At 42.8% G+C, this 15,514-nt stretch overlaps 1 protein-coding gene and 1 non-coding gene across 2 annotated transcripts in view; one reads left to right on the forward strand and one right to left on the reverse strand.

Moving 5' to 3' along the window:
- The first annotated feature begins 554 nt into the window (after nucleotides 1-554).
- LOC139179219 (small nucleolar RNA SNORA40) lies at nucleotides 555-675 on the forward strand. The gene has a single exon (XR_011563640.1). It is a non-coding gene; the product is annotated as a small nucleolar RNA SNORA40 (small nucleolar RNA).
- Nucleotides 676-6,422: 5,747 nt separating this feature from the next.
- The window catches only part of PECR (peroxisomal trans-2-enoyl-CoA reductase), a 50,938-nt gene continuing 41,846 nt past the window's right edge, over nucleotides 6,423-15,514 (reverse strand). The window contains exons 7-8 of the mRNA XM_070771881.1: nucleotides 10,242-10,353; nucleotides 6,423-6,923 (exon numbers count right to left, since the gene is read on the reverse strand). Of these exons, the coding sequence (XP_070627982.1) occupies nucleotides 6,838-6,923; nucleotides 10,242-10,353 (198 nt within the window). The 3' untranslated portion in view covers nucleotides 6,423-6,837. The remainder of the gene's footprint in view (nucleotides 6,924-10,241; nucleotides 10,354-15,514) is intronic.

Consider the following 15,514-nt stretch of genomic DNA (forward strand, 5'->3'; position numbering starts at 1 on the left):
AGGAATCAGGAGATGTCCAGGAATGCAGTGCTGATGATGAAATCATCAGGACCTGGCAGGTCCCCGCAATCTAAACTCCTACTAGGGCAGAGGGCAGGCGTGCCTCTTACTCAGAGGGGCATGACTGGGCTAACCAACAGATGCATTTAGTTGCCATACAAGTCATAAACAGTGTTGTCCACAAGATTCAAGATATCCCTTTAGATAACTGGAGATAAGTAGCCCTTCAGATGACTGTCTCAAAACAAGGGCTAGCTTTTGATCTAACACGCTAGCTAGTGATTTAATCACTAGCTTTTGATCTAATAACACTTTTTTGAATATGGTTCAAATCTTCCTTCTTATTTCAATGAACAGCCACTTGGTGAAGTGGAACCCTTGTAAACTAGGAGTGGAGAAGAAATCCCGAGAGGAAACCACAGCTCAAGTTGAAGCTCTGCAGCCAGATCTTAGAAACCCAAAAAGGTGCTGTTCAGACAGGCTGGTGTTCCACCAATAACCACAAGGGGACACTTTTGAGCCAAGCACCTGGTAGTGTTAAAAACAAATGGGACAGCACTTGTTTGTTTTTAATTTATAGACAAAGACTTATAGATAGGTGCAAAAAGAAATCCTCTTTTGCAACCCATAACTCGTTGCTCAGTATGAGTTTTGATACAGATAAGAAGGAGCATGACACTGAAAAGAGATTCAAGTGATGGGGGTGTATTGGTGAACGTAAAGTTTGCTTCCAGGACTATATAGCTGATACTCTTTCCTTATATCTTAAGCTTTCAAATTATCAGTTGTATTGATTTAGTACTCTAATTTTAATGTTGACATGAAACAAAGATGGCTTCTTTTTTTAGGCTTTTATCTTAAGAACACAGTATCTGATTTTTAAAAGGCTTTTAAAAGGGGAGTTTTGAAGTCTGTCTGTATTCCATTGGAAAGCAAAGTATATATGTGTTAGTCACTCACTTGTGTCTGATTCTTTGCAAGTCCATGGACTATAGCCTGCCAGGCTCTTCTGTCCATGGAGTTCTCCAGGCAAGAATACTGGAGTGGGTTGCCATTTCCTTCTCCAGGGCATCTTTCGAATCCAGGGATTGATCCCAAGTCTCTCACAACTGCAGGCAGATTCTTTACCATCTGTTGTTCAGTCACTCAGTCGTGCCCAACTCTTTGTGACCCCATGGACTATAGCATGCCAGACTTCCCTGTCCTTCACCATCTCCTGGAGCCTGCTCAAACTCATGTCCATCGAGTCAGTGATGCCATCCAACCATCTTGTCCTTTGTCATCCCCTTTTCCTCCTGCCTTCAATCTTTCCCAGCATCAGGGTCTTTTCTAATGAGTCAGCTCTTCACATCAGGCAGCCAAAGTATTGGAACTTCAACTTCAGCATCAGTCCTTTCAATGACTATTCAAATTCAAAATCAAAATGATTTTCTTTCAGATTGACTGGTTTGATGAGCTCCTTACACTCCAAGGGACTCTTAAGAGTCTTCTCCAACACCACAGTTCAAAAGCATCAATTCTTCTGCGCTCAGCCTTCTTTATAGTCCAACTCTCACATCCATACACGACTACTGGAAAAACCATAGCTTTGACCATGTGGACCTTTGTTGGCAAAGTAATGTCTCTGCTTTTTAGTACCCTGTCCAGGTTTGTTAGAGCTTTTCTTCCAAGGAGCAAGCATCTTTTAATTTCATGGTTGCAGTTACAATCTGTAGTGATTTTTACTGTCTGAGCCACCAGAAAATCAAAAAGGCCCAACTAAAAGACTTGTGGACTGACTGACATTACAGCTGTGGACTGAGCAAAACTTCTTTTGGAAAGGGCTGTCTTGATGTTTATGGATGTACTGCTTCTCGGTTCAGTTCAGTTCAGTCACTCAGGCGTGTCCGACTCTGCAACCCCATGAATCGCAGTACGCCAGGCCTCCCTGTCCATCACCAACTCCCGGAGTTCACTCAAACTCATGTCCATCAAGTCGGTGATGCCATCCAGCCATCTCATCCTCTGGCATCCCCTTCTCCTCCTGCCCCCAATCCCTCCCAGCATCAGGGTCTTTTCCAATGAGTCAACTCTTCTCATGAGGTGGCCAAAGTACTGGAGTTTCAGCTTTAGCATCAGTCCTTTCAATGAACACCCAGGGCTGATCTCCTTTAGAATGGACTGGTTAGATCTCCTTGCAGTCCAAGGGACTCTCAAGAATCTTCTCCAACACCACGGTTCAAAAGCATCAATTCTTTGGCACTCAGCTTTCTTCACAGTCCAACTCTCACATCCATACTGCTTCTCAGCTCTGTGAAAAAGTATCTAGGCCTTTTAAGTAGCCTCTCCTTTGCCAGCGAGTGCTGAAACTTCGATGGAGAGACACTGCACAAGGGAAAGGGTTTTGCTTCCCAGTTCAGTGCTTCCTCTACTGATTACCTGGCAGCCCCCAGTCAGCAATGCACTTGGGTCAGCAATAGCAGCAGCTGCCTTGGCACCCTAAAGGGCAAATTTCAAGCAAATTCCAGAGGGCAGATTTCTAGCAAATTCCACCAGCAAAGCCCCATAGATGACTAGTGACTTCTCAGCCATCCAGTAAACCAGAGCTATCCCCTCCAAACAGGGTCTGTCAGCCTTGGGTGAGTGGGTGGGAGAAGCTCTTCTCTTCCTATCAGCCCAGTCACAGCCAGTTCTTCTACTACTCCTATAGTCTTTAAAATTGTGTTTACTTCCTACTATCCAGTCTGCTGCTGTGGTTAATGATTCTTCACATTAAACTTTTCCTGTTTAAATGACTGTGTGGTATTTGTGTCATGCCTTATAATGACAGATACCATTCCAGTTAAGTGAAAGAAAGTGAATGTGATTCAGTTGTGTCCGACTCTTTGTGACCCCCATTGACAGGCTCCTCTGTCCATGAAACTCGCCAGGCAAGAATACTGGAGTGGGTAGTTGTTCCCTTTTCCAAGGGACCTTCCTGACCCAGGGATCAAACCAGGGTCTCCTGCATTACAGGCAGATTCTTTACCAGCTGAGCTGCCAGGGAAGCCCTACCATTCCAGGTAAGAGTTTGACTTTCCTGTTCACAGGGACTCAGATACCACCGCTATCTAGGACAAGGGTCTCCAATTCCAAGATCTAATGCCTGATGGTCTGAGGTGGAGCTGATGTAATAATAACAAAAATAAAGTATATAAAAAATGTAACTCACTTGAATCATCTGGAAATCCTCTCTCCAATACACAGTCTGGAAAACTGTCTTCCACATAACTGGTCCCTGAGGCCAAAAAGGTTGAGGATCACTGATCTAGGGGCTTATACAAGGTGGAATACACAGCTATGGAATCCCGTGCACCAATATCCAACCAGGTGATCAAAGTGGGTCCCCTGATCATGGAACCATTGATTGTATCATACCCCAGACTTCCAGAGAAAACTAGCCTCACAACAGGACTACAATAATCAAGACACAGCAGAAGTACCATCGACCCTCTGAAAGGATGGGGCACCATCTTTCAGGATGCATGTCCTCATTGGCTTTGGGAACACGTTGGGAACCAAGGAATGGAAGTGGTAGTGGCCCTACTTGCCATCACCCGCTAAGACCCACTGTGGGCCTTATCCCTGCGGTTCTGGACTCTGCAGTTTTGGGGATCCTAGTCCCAAAGGGCAATTCTTGCCAAGGAACACAGCCAGGTTCCGTTGAACTGAAACTGATTCCTGTGACCAGGTACCAGCTGGTGAGAAAAGGCATTGCCATCACCAGCAGGAGGAATCACAGCTACTTTTACAGAGTGGGGACAGGGAGGAAGGGCACATGTGGAGCAGGTGACCCACTGAGCACCTCCTGATACCCTTTTGCCCCACTGTGTTTCCTGCCCATTCCTCTCTCCCTCCCTCTTCTACAAGTGTTAGACACCATCATGGTCTGAAGGCTATGGATGCCTTCTTGGGCTCCCTGCCCTTTATCCTCCATGGGCACATTCTCCAGACATCTCATGCACGTTTTACCGTGTCTTGGCATCTTCTTCTCTGAGAACCTGAACTAACACAAGCCGCAAACAAAAAGACCAGTGCGTGTGTGTGTGTGTGTGTGAGAGAGAGAGAGGTGATAACATCCACAAAGGTCATCTTATCAACAACCTCTTTTGACATGAGTAACTATAGAAAGGTTTTTTTTTTACCCTTAGATGTCCTTTTCTTCCTTTCTTTCTTATATGCCTTTAGTACCATGACCTTATCCTTGTTAGCACTTAAAATAATAGAGAATTTTATGGTGGAGAGGGTGCAGAGAAAAGGGAACCCTCCTATCGTGCTGGTGGGAATGTAAACTGGTACAGCCACTATGGAAAACAGTATGCTGCTGCTGCTAAGTCGCTTCAGTCGTGTCCGACTCTGTGCGACCCCATAGACGGCAGCCCACTAGGCTCTCCATCCCTGGGATTCTCCAGGCAAGAACACTGGAGTGGGTTGCTATTTCCTTCTCCAATGCATGAAAGTGAAAAGTGAAAGTGAAGTCGCTCAGTCGTGTCCAACTCCTAGCAACCCCATGGACTGCAGCCTACCAGGCCCCTCCTTCCATGGGATTTTCCAGGCAAGAGTACTGGAGTGGGGTGCCATTGCCTTCTCCTTGGAGATTCCTTAAAAACTAAAAATAGAGTTGCCATATGATCCAACAATCCCACTCCTGGGCATATATCTGGAAAAGAGGAAAACTCTTAATTCAAAAAGATACATGCACCCCAATGTTCATAGCAGCACTATTTATAATAGCCAAGACATGGAAGCAACCTAAATGTCTACTGACAGAGAAAATATGGTACATGTACACAGTGGAACACTACTCAGTCATAAAAAGCATCAAATAATGCCATTTGTAACAATATGGATAGACCTAGAGATGACCATACTGTGTGAAACGTCAGAGACAAATATCACTTATATATGGAATCTTAATAATACAACTGAACCTATTTACAACACAGAAACAGACTCCGTAGAAAACAAATTTATGGTTAACAAAGCAGAAAGGGGGATTAATTAGGAGTCTGGAATTAATAGATACATACTACAATTACAAAATAGATAAATAAGGACCCATTGTCTAATACAGGGAACTATATTCAGTGTCTTGTGATAACCTATAATGGAAAAGAATCTGAAAAAGAATATGTGTATGTGTGTGTGGGTGTGTGTGTGAGAATCACTTTGCTATACACCTGAAACTAATACAACATTATAAATCAACCACACTTCAATAAAAATAAATAAAACTTAAAATTTATATTTCTGTATTATATATATATATTTTTTTTTTTTTCTTTTTCACCACTGAATGTCCAACTCCTACCATAATGTTGAGCACATAGAATGGGCACCAAATTATTAGCTGAACGAATGAGTTCCATTCAGGAACATCCAGTCTACAGCAAAATTTACCAAGTGCAGTCACAGAAGAACATTAGTGACAAGGCACTATTATGACACACAGAAATCCTGGAGTGCAGACTTCTAATTCTAGAACACAGATAATGATCAGCTGTACAGCAATGGTCGAACAAGATCTAATAAGGAGTTGGAGCTAAGTTTAGTGCTACATAGGGGCAGGCTCCATGCGTTAAACAGAAATAAGCAAATTTCAACCTAGGGAGATACAAGAGGTCGTCAACCATCATCAACAGGTAATTTGAAAAGCAAGCCCTGCTTCTTTCATTTTCTGCACCAACCTGTGCTGGGGCCATCCTGCCCTTTAAGTCAACTTGTAATTCTTAGGAGCTGTGATGTTATCACCTTCAGAAGGCTACTATTAAAATGTAGTCTAGGAGGAAAAGATTTCTGCTACATACATAGCATGCACACAATGTTAAAGGGAGCTTTGGGCTCACTCTCAAGGGCGATCCTCCCCTGTTCACACACAAGAGTGAGCACCTCCTTACACGCGGCACCCACAGCAGCTCATTAGCCTCATTCTAGTCCCGGACCTGCTTGGGATGCTGATAAAATTGCACATTCTGCAATTTCTGCAGCCGATAACCGCCCTGCCCCACCCAGCTCAGGGTTTGGTCAATCATATGCTTTGAACTGAGTGTTACTGTTAAAGAAACTACTTCACTTCAACAGGAAGAAGTCAAACAGGTTTCATTGATGAAGAGAGAAAAAAAATGAACATATACAGTTTGTAGATGACACTCCACAAATCAAGATCAATGGACAGAAAGGATCAATGGAAGGAAGAATACCGAACCCTAATACAGCTGCATAGATTTTAATTAAAAATTTGTTTGCATATAAAAGGAGAAACATGGAGAAAGGGGAATACTTTGGCTAAGAAATCAAGACATATCAAGCCAAGGACGGAAAAAAAATACCACTTATGACTTCATTTTTCTTTTTTATTAACAGGGTTTGTACAAATATGACTTCATGAACAAACCACACATCAATAATTATATAAAGCTTTATTGATCCCAAAGTATTTGCCATCAAAAATGAGTCATTGTTGTAAAAATCATAATGATGCCACAATTTAGACTTATTGTGAACCTTATGGGAAATCATAATACCATTATCATTAACTTGAAACTATTTCATTTTTCAAAGACCTTTCTTAGAATTAAAAGTATAATCATAAATTATGTTAATTTCCAGTTCTAAAATTTTTTTTTGATCACAAATGACGTTGGTTGGCACTTAATGTGTTTATTTCAGGAATAACTTTTGCACAGATGTAATTGATTAACATTAAAAAATCAGAATGTGAGTTTCCCATACAGATTATGAGTTCCTGTAAAGTACAGAAGTGCACTGTCGAGATGTTAAGGCACTTGGGGACAAAAGACACTTCCATGTTTCTTTAGCTTACAGCTTGGCTTTATGGTTAGAAGACTCTTTTATGCTTTTGACAAGAGAAGGGTCCCCTGCTCCCTGGGGCCAGTTGTCATGATCTGTTAAATGGAAAACCTCAGGTCAGATACGAATCTATTAACCTCATCAGTTCTCTTAGTTCCCACCAAACCCATTTGTCATTTTCCCTGGATCACCCCTTTTCTTAGCAAGAAAAAAGAAATCATTGGGACAGGTGGCAAAGGTTTTGAGAAAAATCTCAATTTGAATCCCATCTCTGTCACTTAATAACTTTGTAGAAGTTACTTCTACAGATTTGGAGAAGTTACTCTTGCTAAGCCTCAGTTTCCTCATCTATTAAGTAAGTGTTAGTCGTTCACTTTGCGACACCATGGACTGTAGCCTGCCAGGCTCCTCCATGAAATTCTCCAGGCAAGAAAACTGAGGGGTTTGCCATTCCCTTCTCCAGGGGATCTTCCTGATCCAGGGATTGAACGCTGGTCTCCTCCATTGCAGGTGGATTCTTAACCAGCTGATTCACCAGGGAAATCCCCATCTATTAGCGGAGATACCAACATCTCTCTGTTAAAGGTGAGAGGGTCCATGTGATCCCTGCATATAGCACTGGACATAACGTAGACATTCAACCAATCTTACTTCCTTAATAACGGTACCTTCTGAAACATGCTTACTTTGTACCAGACACTTAGAGTTGCCCCGTCCCGGCATCCAGTCTCCCATCTCCTCTTTCCACTTAGAAACCCATGAGGTTCTGGAGAAGTGACCCTACTTGGATCACAGATTGATCTAAGTAAGTGTACTCTATTCCCCTTGCTGAGGTTACTGGTCAAACATGGACACTTGCATAAGCTAGTACCAAGCAGAGAGAATCTCAGAATTTGGTTAAAAATGCTGAGAAAAAGTCATCCCCTCCCCTCTGTCTCTGTCCAAATGGACGTGAACAAAGAAGCATGGAGCTTCAGGAGTGGCAGGCACCAGGAGAGTCCATCTTAAGATATGGCCAATGTAATAGCAGCAAAAAGAGAGGGAAAAGGGAAAAAAATGCCCTCGATAAAATCAGTGAGCTGCAGAGTGAAGACTCACCTGTTATTTGAGACAATAAATCCCTTCATTGCTTGAGCCAGTCTGAGTTTTAACTAAAAGCATTCTATCTGATACAGTACCTTTAATGTGATTAACTAATCTAATTCTCCCAAGAGCCAATGAAATGAATACTATAAGGGACCTCACTTTAAAGAAAAGAAAATGAAGGCATACAGAAATAAATACCCTCAAGAACATCAGCTAATAAGCTTAGCTTTCATCCCAGGCATTCTCACCGTAGGACTAGCAATCTTAAAATTTCAGAAGGAATGGCTATTCCCGCTCATTATTTTAAGAGAGTATATTCTTAAAGGGAAGCCCAGGTGGCAGAGTGGAAAAGAATCTGCCTGCCAAGGCAGGCGATGCAAGAGATGCGGGTTCCATCCCTGGGTCAGGAAAATCCCCTGGAGAAGGAAATGGCAACCCACTCCAGTATTCTTGCCTGGGAAATCCCATGGACAGAGGAGCCTGGCAGGCTACAGTCCATGGGGTCGCAAAGAGTTGGACACAACTGACCGACCAAGTACGCACATATTCTTAAAAGATGGATGTGGCCGCTTTCTTCAAAAACTTAAAAAATATTTTTTTGTACTGATTAAAAAAAAACAACAGTGTTAGAATTACAAAAGAAAACCATTTCACTGGAGGCCTGGAGAAGCAGTCACCTAGAGGGGTTTTTTTCCCCCTCTAAAAAGGAAAGGGATGTACCTCACTTTAACAAACACTGACTCAACTCCACTGGTGAGGGAAGTGGAAAGGTTCTCCCTCCACCTTTGCTACTTTAAATACTATCAGAATCGCGCATCGAACCTGGACTGGCAACTCGTTTCTTACATGATATTCTACATGTTTCAGTGTTACTCTCCCAGAGGGATGGTGTGGGGAGGGAGGAGGGAGGAGGGTTCAGGATAGGGAACACATGTATGCCTGTGGCGGATTCATTTTGATATTTAGCAAAACTAATACAATTATGTAAAGTTTAAAAATAAAATAAAATTTTAAAAAAATAATAAAAAAAAAATAAATAAATACTATCAGAAAACAATATTATATAACCATGAAGGCATTTCTGTGTTTCCAAATGAGATCCTTAAAGCCACAGAATCTCATACACATTACTACAATGGTAGTGTTAGTAAAAAATTATGCCAGGGGAAATAATGAGTAATATTATAGATCCAAACCAATCAATGATTAATGCAAAGAAGGGCTGAATCATTGATGAGACTATTAGCACATGAAAGAGCAGGGTGAAAAGAGTAAGTCCTGAACAGGAAATTCAAGTACATACATGCTACATCAACCACATTTTAATTTTGTGTGTGTGCTCAGTTGTGTGACTCTTTGCAACCTCATGGACTATATCCCACCAGGCTTCTCTGTCCATGGGATCTTCAAGTCTAGAATACTGGAGTGGGTTGCCACTTCCTACTCCAGGGGATCTTTCCAAACCAGGGATTGGACCCATGTCTCCTGTGTCTCCTGCACTGGCAGGCAGATTCTTTATCACTGTGCCACCAGAGAAGCCCTTTAATTCACTGGCAATCATTTAATCAACTATCTTTGGCAACAGTTTGGACACATTTGAATTTCATATCCTTTTCTACATTTTGGGAGTGATTAGCTTGGACATGCCTTGCTTTCATGGATGTGTTTTGTCATGTATGATGTAACTGTGATACTTGACTAATTTTTTAGGATCCTTTCAACTCCAAAGTTTGATGGTCTAGTCATAAGATACATACACACACACACACACACACATTTGCATGCAATATCTACATTAGATTGAGAAATATAAACTTGTTTTGTACATCAAAAATGAATGAACACAGCATATTCCTATGGTTTCCCTCAATCTATAACCTGAAGATACTGTAAAATAGCATCATACCACCCCTCCCCATCTAACAGGTCTGATTCTCCCACTAATATACACAAGCCACTAACTGGATAAACAAAGAGAAGTTAAATATCAAAAGTATGGCACGTTCCTGCCTCTGTTCTCGTCTCTCTCCTGTACATATATATTCACACTGAGAATATTTTTCAAGGTTAAATTCCACTAGCCTATGCACACGCAAACAAGTCCTTAAACAGGTAAAGCTGTGTGCTATAATAAAGATATTTAGATATTTGCTGCACTAGGAATATTGCCTTTAAAAATCATATGATGACTATAAATATTTTGTACATTTTTTGGATGTTCTACAAGAAGGAAAAAAAAACAAAACCCTTATCTCTTAAGTACCTAGAGGAATTTTGAAAACCTGAACAGGAGAAGGCACAAAGGCACTCATTTCTTGGCCACTCACCTGGTATCTCAAATAACTGTGTGTACAGAGACTGGCCCCCATCCACATACACCAACTGTCCGGTGACAAAGGAAGCAGCAGGAGACAGCAGGAAGCATACCAAGGAGGAGACCTGGAAACAGAAGCACACATATGCACTCATAAAATTAGATACCCCTCACTTCTGGCTGCTTCCCATTTCCGAGTAGACACCTCTGAAATGACAGAACTGTAACCTGAAGCCTGCAGCCTTTAGAATGCCAGGCTGTGTGTACTATAATCTGAAGGTACATAATAGATGCCTTTTTCTATTTGAGCATCATTAAAGTCAGGGATGTGACTAGGGTGAAGGCAAAATAAAAAGAGCCTTTTAGGTTGTTGTTCAGTTATTAAGTCGTGTTCGACTCTTTGCAATACCAGGGACTGTAACACGCCAGGCTCCTTTGTCCTCCAGTGTGAAATGAATCACACAATGTGACGTAGTTAAGGGACCTTCCTCGTGGTCCAGTGGTTAAGACTCCATGCTTCCACTGCAGGGGGTTTGGGGTTCAATCTCTGGTCAAGGAACTAGGAACCTGTAGCCAGGGTCACGTGGCCAAAAAAATTTTTTGAATCTTTTTTAAAATACAACAACATGAAGGAACCAAAAGTGAAAGCAGTGCTGTGTCTGCTCTGTCCCATCAAATAATTCAGTTCCTTCCATGATCCTCATTGTTTTCAACACCATCACATGCCTTTTATAGTTTTCTCCCTGAAACGCTCACTGTGTCTGTGTAACAATAAACTGGCATTCTAGCTTGTTTAGTCCATGGTCCTCGCAGGCCCAAAGCCCAGGGTCTCAGAGTACAGGAGCTTTCTATCAGGGGGACTTCAGAATCCTGCTGCAGCCCTGAGAAACAGATAGGTGACTGGCGAGTTCAGCAACAACCACTCCCAAAACCAAAGAAAAAGATGGAAATATTTCACTGGATGTAAACGGAGTCTCACATGAGGCTGTTGACACAAGCAGAGTTTGTCAAAGGGTGATCTTAAGCTCCTACATCAGAATCCCTAGGGCTGCTTACTGAAACTCCAGACTCCAAGATCCTACACTTAAGATCATCTGGGTTGTCAACTCTGGGGTTAGAGCCCCAGAATCTTCCATTTTATCAGGCTGCCAAGCAGGGCTGAGACAAGGGGGAGACTAATGAGGTGCCTGGGATGCAGCAGTTAAGGAGGTGCTTGCTCTAGGGGGCAGGTGGTCCCTAAATACTGTTTGTGCCTTGCTTGCCTCACCCCAGTCCTGATCCTGTATACAGCACTACAGCCTGTGTGTTCACAGGGCTGTGCCTCTTTGAGGCTCTGAGACCTGAGAGAAGGCGGGCGCAGCCTTCCCTCCATCCCTGTGTCCCCAGCAGGTAGTATAGGACTACACTGTCCAAAAAGGAGGCCACGAACCACATGACACAACCAAAACGTTTTCACACATCGAAAAATGATCGAAAAAGCAAGAGAGTTCCAGAAAAACATCTATTTCTGCTTTATTGACTATGCCAAAGCCTTTGAGTGGATCACAATAAACTGTGGAAAATTCTTCAAGAGATGGGAATACCAGACCACCTGACCAGCCTCTTGAGAAACCTATATGCAGGTCAGGAAGCAACAGAACTGGACATGGAACAACAGACTGGTTCCAAATAGGAAAAGGAGTACGTCAAGGCTGTATATTGTCACCCTGCTTATTTAACTTATATGCAGAGTACATCATGAGAAACGCTGGACTGGAAGAAGCACAAGCTGGAATCAAGGTTGCCGGGAGAAATATCAATAACCTCAGATATGCAGATGACACCACCCTTATGGCAGAAAGTGAAGAGGAACTAAAAAGCCTCTTGAAAGTGAAAGAGGAGAGTGAAAAAGTTGGCTTAAAGCTCAACATTCAGAAAACGAAGATCATGGCATCTGGTCCCATCACTTCACGGGAAATAGATGGGGAAACAGTGGAAACAGTGTCAGACTTTATTTTTGGGGTCTCCAAAATCACTGCAGATGGTGACTGCAGCCATGAAATTAAAAGACGCTTACTCCTTGGAAGGAAAGTTATGACCAACCTAGATAGCATATTCAAAAGCAGAGACATTACCTTGCCAACAAAGGTCTGTCTAGTCAAGGCTATGGTTTTTCCAGTGGTCATGTATGGATGTGAGAGTTGGACTGTGAAGAAGGCTGAGCGCTGAAGAATTGATGCTTTTGAACTGTGATGTTGGAGAAGACTCTTCAGAGTCCCTTGGACTGTAAAGAGATCCAACCAGTCCATTATGAAAGAGATTAGCCCTGGGATATATTTGGAGGGAATGATGCTGAAGCTGAAACTCCAGTACTTTGGCCACCTCATGCGAAGAGTGGACTCATTGGAAAAGACTCTGATGCTGGGAGGGATTGGGGGCAGGAGGAGAAGGGGACGACAGAGGATGAGATGGCTGGATGGCATCACTGACTCCATGGACATGAGTCTGAGTGAACTCCGGGAGTTGGTGATGGACAGAGGCCTGGCGTGCTACGATTCATGGGGTCACAAAGAGTCGGACACGAGTGAGCGACTGAACTGAACTGAACTGAATCTGAATTGAGAGGCACTATAAGTATAAAATCACATACCAGATTCAGAAGTCTTTTTCTTCTTGGAAAAGAAAAATGTAAAATAGTCTCATTAGTAATTGTTAAAATGATAATGTTTTAGGTATACTAAGTTAAATAAGATTTATTTTTTAAACTAATTTCACTTTTTAAAACTTTTCTTAATGTGGCTATTACAAAGTTTAAGATTACATATGTGACTATTACCACAGTTCTATTGGACAGAGTTGGTGTGGAATTAATGATTTAAAAGTTCCCACATTCCTGGGAAAGGGCTGATGGGGCCTGGGAACAAGTAACAGTCAGAACTAGCTTTCCCCTGTGTAATCAATCAATGACAACTCACCCTGTGAACACTGTTTTGTTACTCAACCAATCCGTGAAAGTTCCTTGACCCTGTAAGTTAGCCAGTCAGGAAGACTCATGCCAATAAGTCCCTTTCTGAGTGTCAGCCAAACAACAACCCTCTCACTCAAAGTCTGCAAATCTCTAAAACCAAACTTCCCCCAAGGGAAAAAAGAAAACTCAATAGTCTACTCCGAGAGACTGTGCCTGACCAGGAATAACTGTGCTTTGGTGCTGAGTTCTGTTTCAAATATCGAGTGGTGGCCTCATCCTTTGACAGTGTTTACAATAAAGTAACTACTTATTAAGTGTTTACAGAGTGAAGGAATCTTTTTGCATCTCTCCCCTTCAAATAAAGAGATTTTCTGTTGCCTAACTCAAAAAAGACACGAACCCTTTGAGAGAGTCATTTCCTAGGCAGGTTGATAGGAAATCTAGGGGTCCCCAAGGAGAGAGGGGTCTGGAATTCTCAAGGAGGAAGGACAAACTTTTTTTCTTTCTCCACATTCCTTAGGATTATATAACAATAATGTATCCTGCCTAAGGACAGTCTTTGGATTCAACCTTCTGTTATCTTAAAATGTTAATTATGGGAGTAGACCTGGTCTTTACAAGGATGTATCTTGCCTGAGGACAGTGTTATCTTAAAATGTAAATTATGGGAGTAGGTCTGATGAGGTCTTTACAACCTCCAGACATTCTTTGGATTCACTGGAGAGTATATAACTTCATTGTTAACACTAGCAAGCGGGTACTCTTTCTACCCCCTTCTGATGCCTATGTCAGAAGCTTTCTCTATCTCCTTTATACTTTAATAAAACTTTATTACACAAAACCTCCGAGCGATCAAGCCTCGTCTCTGGCCCCGGATTGAATTCTTCTCCTCCGGGGACCAAGAATCCCGGTGTATTTGCGTGATTCAACAACAACCTTTCATCTTGGGGGCTCGTCCGGGATCCTTCAGGACAAGGTAAGGATGCTTGGAGCTTTAGTTTTTTGTTCTCTTAGCGAACACGTTTTCTGCCGTGCTTTACTAACTCTACCGTGTGCTTGTGTGAATGAATGGCATGCCCTGCGTGAAGCAAGTAAGGGGCCCTGCTCTGCGGTTCCACGGTGATCTCATACAGCTTATGGCAGAAACCTGTCGGGGCGTTATACCGACCTGCCAATGCCAAGAGGCACCCAATGTCTCCTTCGGGAACCGACCAGAAATGGGCAAAGCGTGTGGACCGAACTCTCCTTTCTCGGTCAAACTTTTCGGTCTCTTTGACCATTTCATAACTCCTTGGGAATTAGAAGTACTAACCTAATCTATCAGATCATAGACTTTCAAGGGACTTGTGATCTATACTGTTACTGTGTACTGTGGCTTAGGTCCCAAACTTGGATTGGTAGTCAAGAAAGTGTCTAGCCTCGCTAGGAATCGAAAGTTCGTAAGCTAGATGGAGCTCTAGCTCCCAGAACATCTCTGAGGTTAAAGATTACTCAGATTGGGACTGCGATGGTTTTTTTTCTTTGGTAACACCGGCTCTTAGTGGATCAGAGGAGGCTGTTATACTGGTGTGGTGATGCTTGGAAAGACCATCTCAGTTTTATGTTCATGTCGGTCTTATTGTAGTCAGGAAATACTCAGGGTCGTGCACAGGCACTCAGGTGACGAATGTTTCCTACAGCGGTCTTAGCTTGGGAGGCATTCTGGAAGGTTACTCTGATTCACCCCGGGTGACATCAGAGGCAAACAAGGTTAAGGGTGAAGAGCTGGACGTCAAGTAGGGATGCTATCAAGTCTACCCCTGGTACATCCCCACCCCATCTCGGTGGTAGAACCGGGAGGGACGAGTACGGGGCCTGCGTCAGTAAGGGACAGACTAAGTCCGACCAGGAAGGAAAAGCTTTTGGTGTAACGTCTGTCTACACCCCCATCTAGAGCAGGGAGGGACGCCTCCGGTAGAAAAATGGCCTTGGTCGCTTTTTTTCTCTCTTACAGATGGGAGCTAACAATTCCAGCCTCACTCCTTTGAACTGTATCCTGAAAAACTGGGATAGATTTGATCCCCAGGGCTTAAAAAAGACACACCTGGTCTTCCTATATGATACTGCATGGCCACGGTATCCACTGGAGGATGGCGAACGGTGGCCAGTTGGAGGGTCTCTTAAGTATAATACTGTTCTACAGTTAGACCGGTTCTGTAAGGAACAAGGGAAATGGGTAGAAGTAGCATATGTGTTGCCCTTTTTCTCTCTGCGAAATATGCCAGACTTAATGTCCTAAGGGTATAAATTTGGGTGTGAAACCTTCAGCTCCCTCCTGTCCTCTTACTTTGCCCCCGTAC

The sequence above is a fragment of the Bos indicus genome, chromosome 2 (assembly GCF_029378745.1).
Source record: "Bos indicus isolate NIAB-ARS_2022 breed Sahiwal x Tharparkar chromosome 2, NIAB-ARS_B.indTharparkar_mat_pri_1.0, whole genome shotgun sequence".
Taxonomy (NCBI): domain Eukaryota; kingdom Metazoa; phylum Chordata; class Mammalia; order Artiodactyla; family Bovidae; genus Bos; species Bos indicus.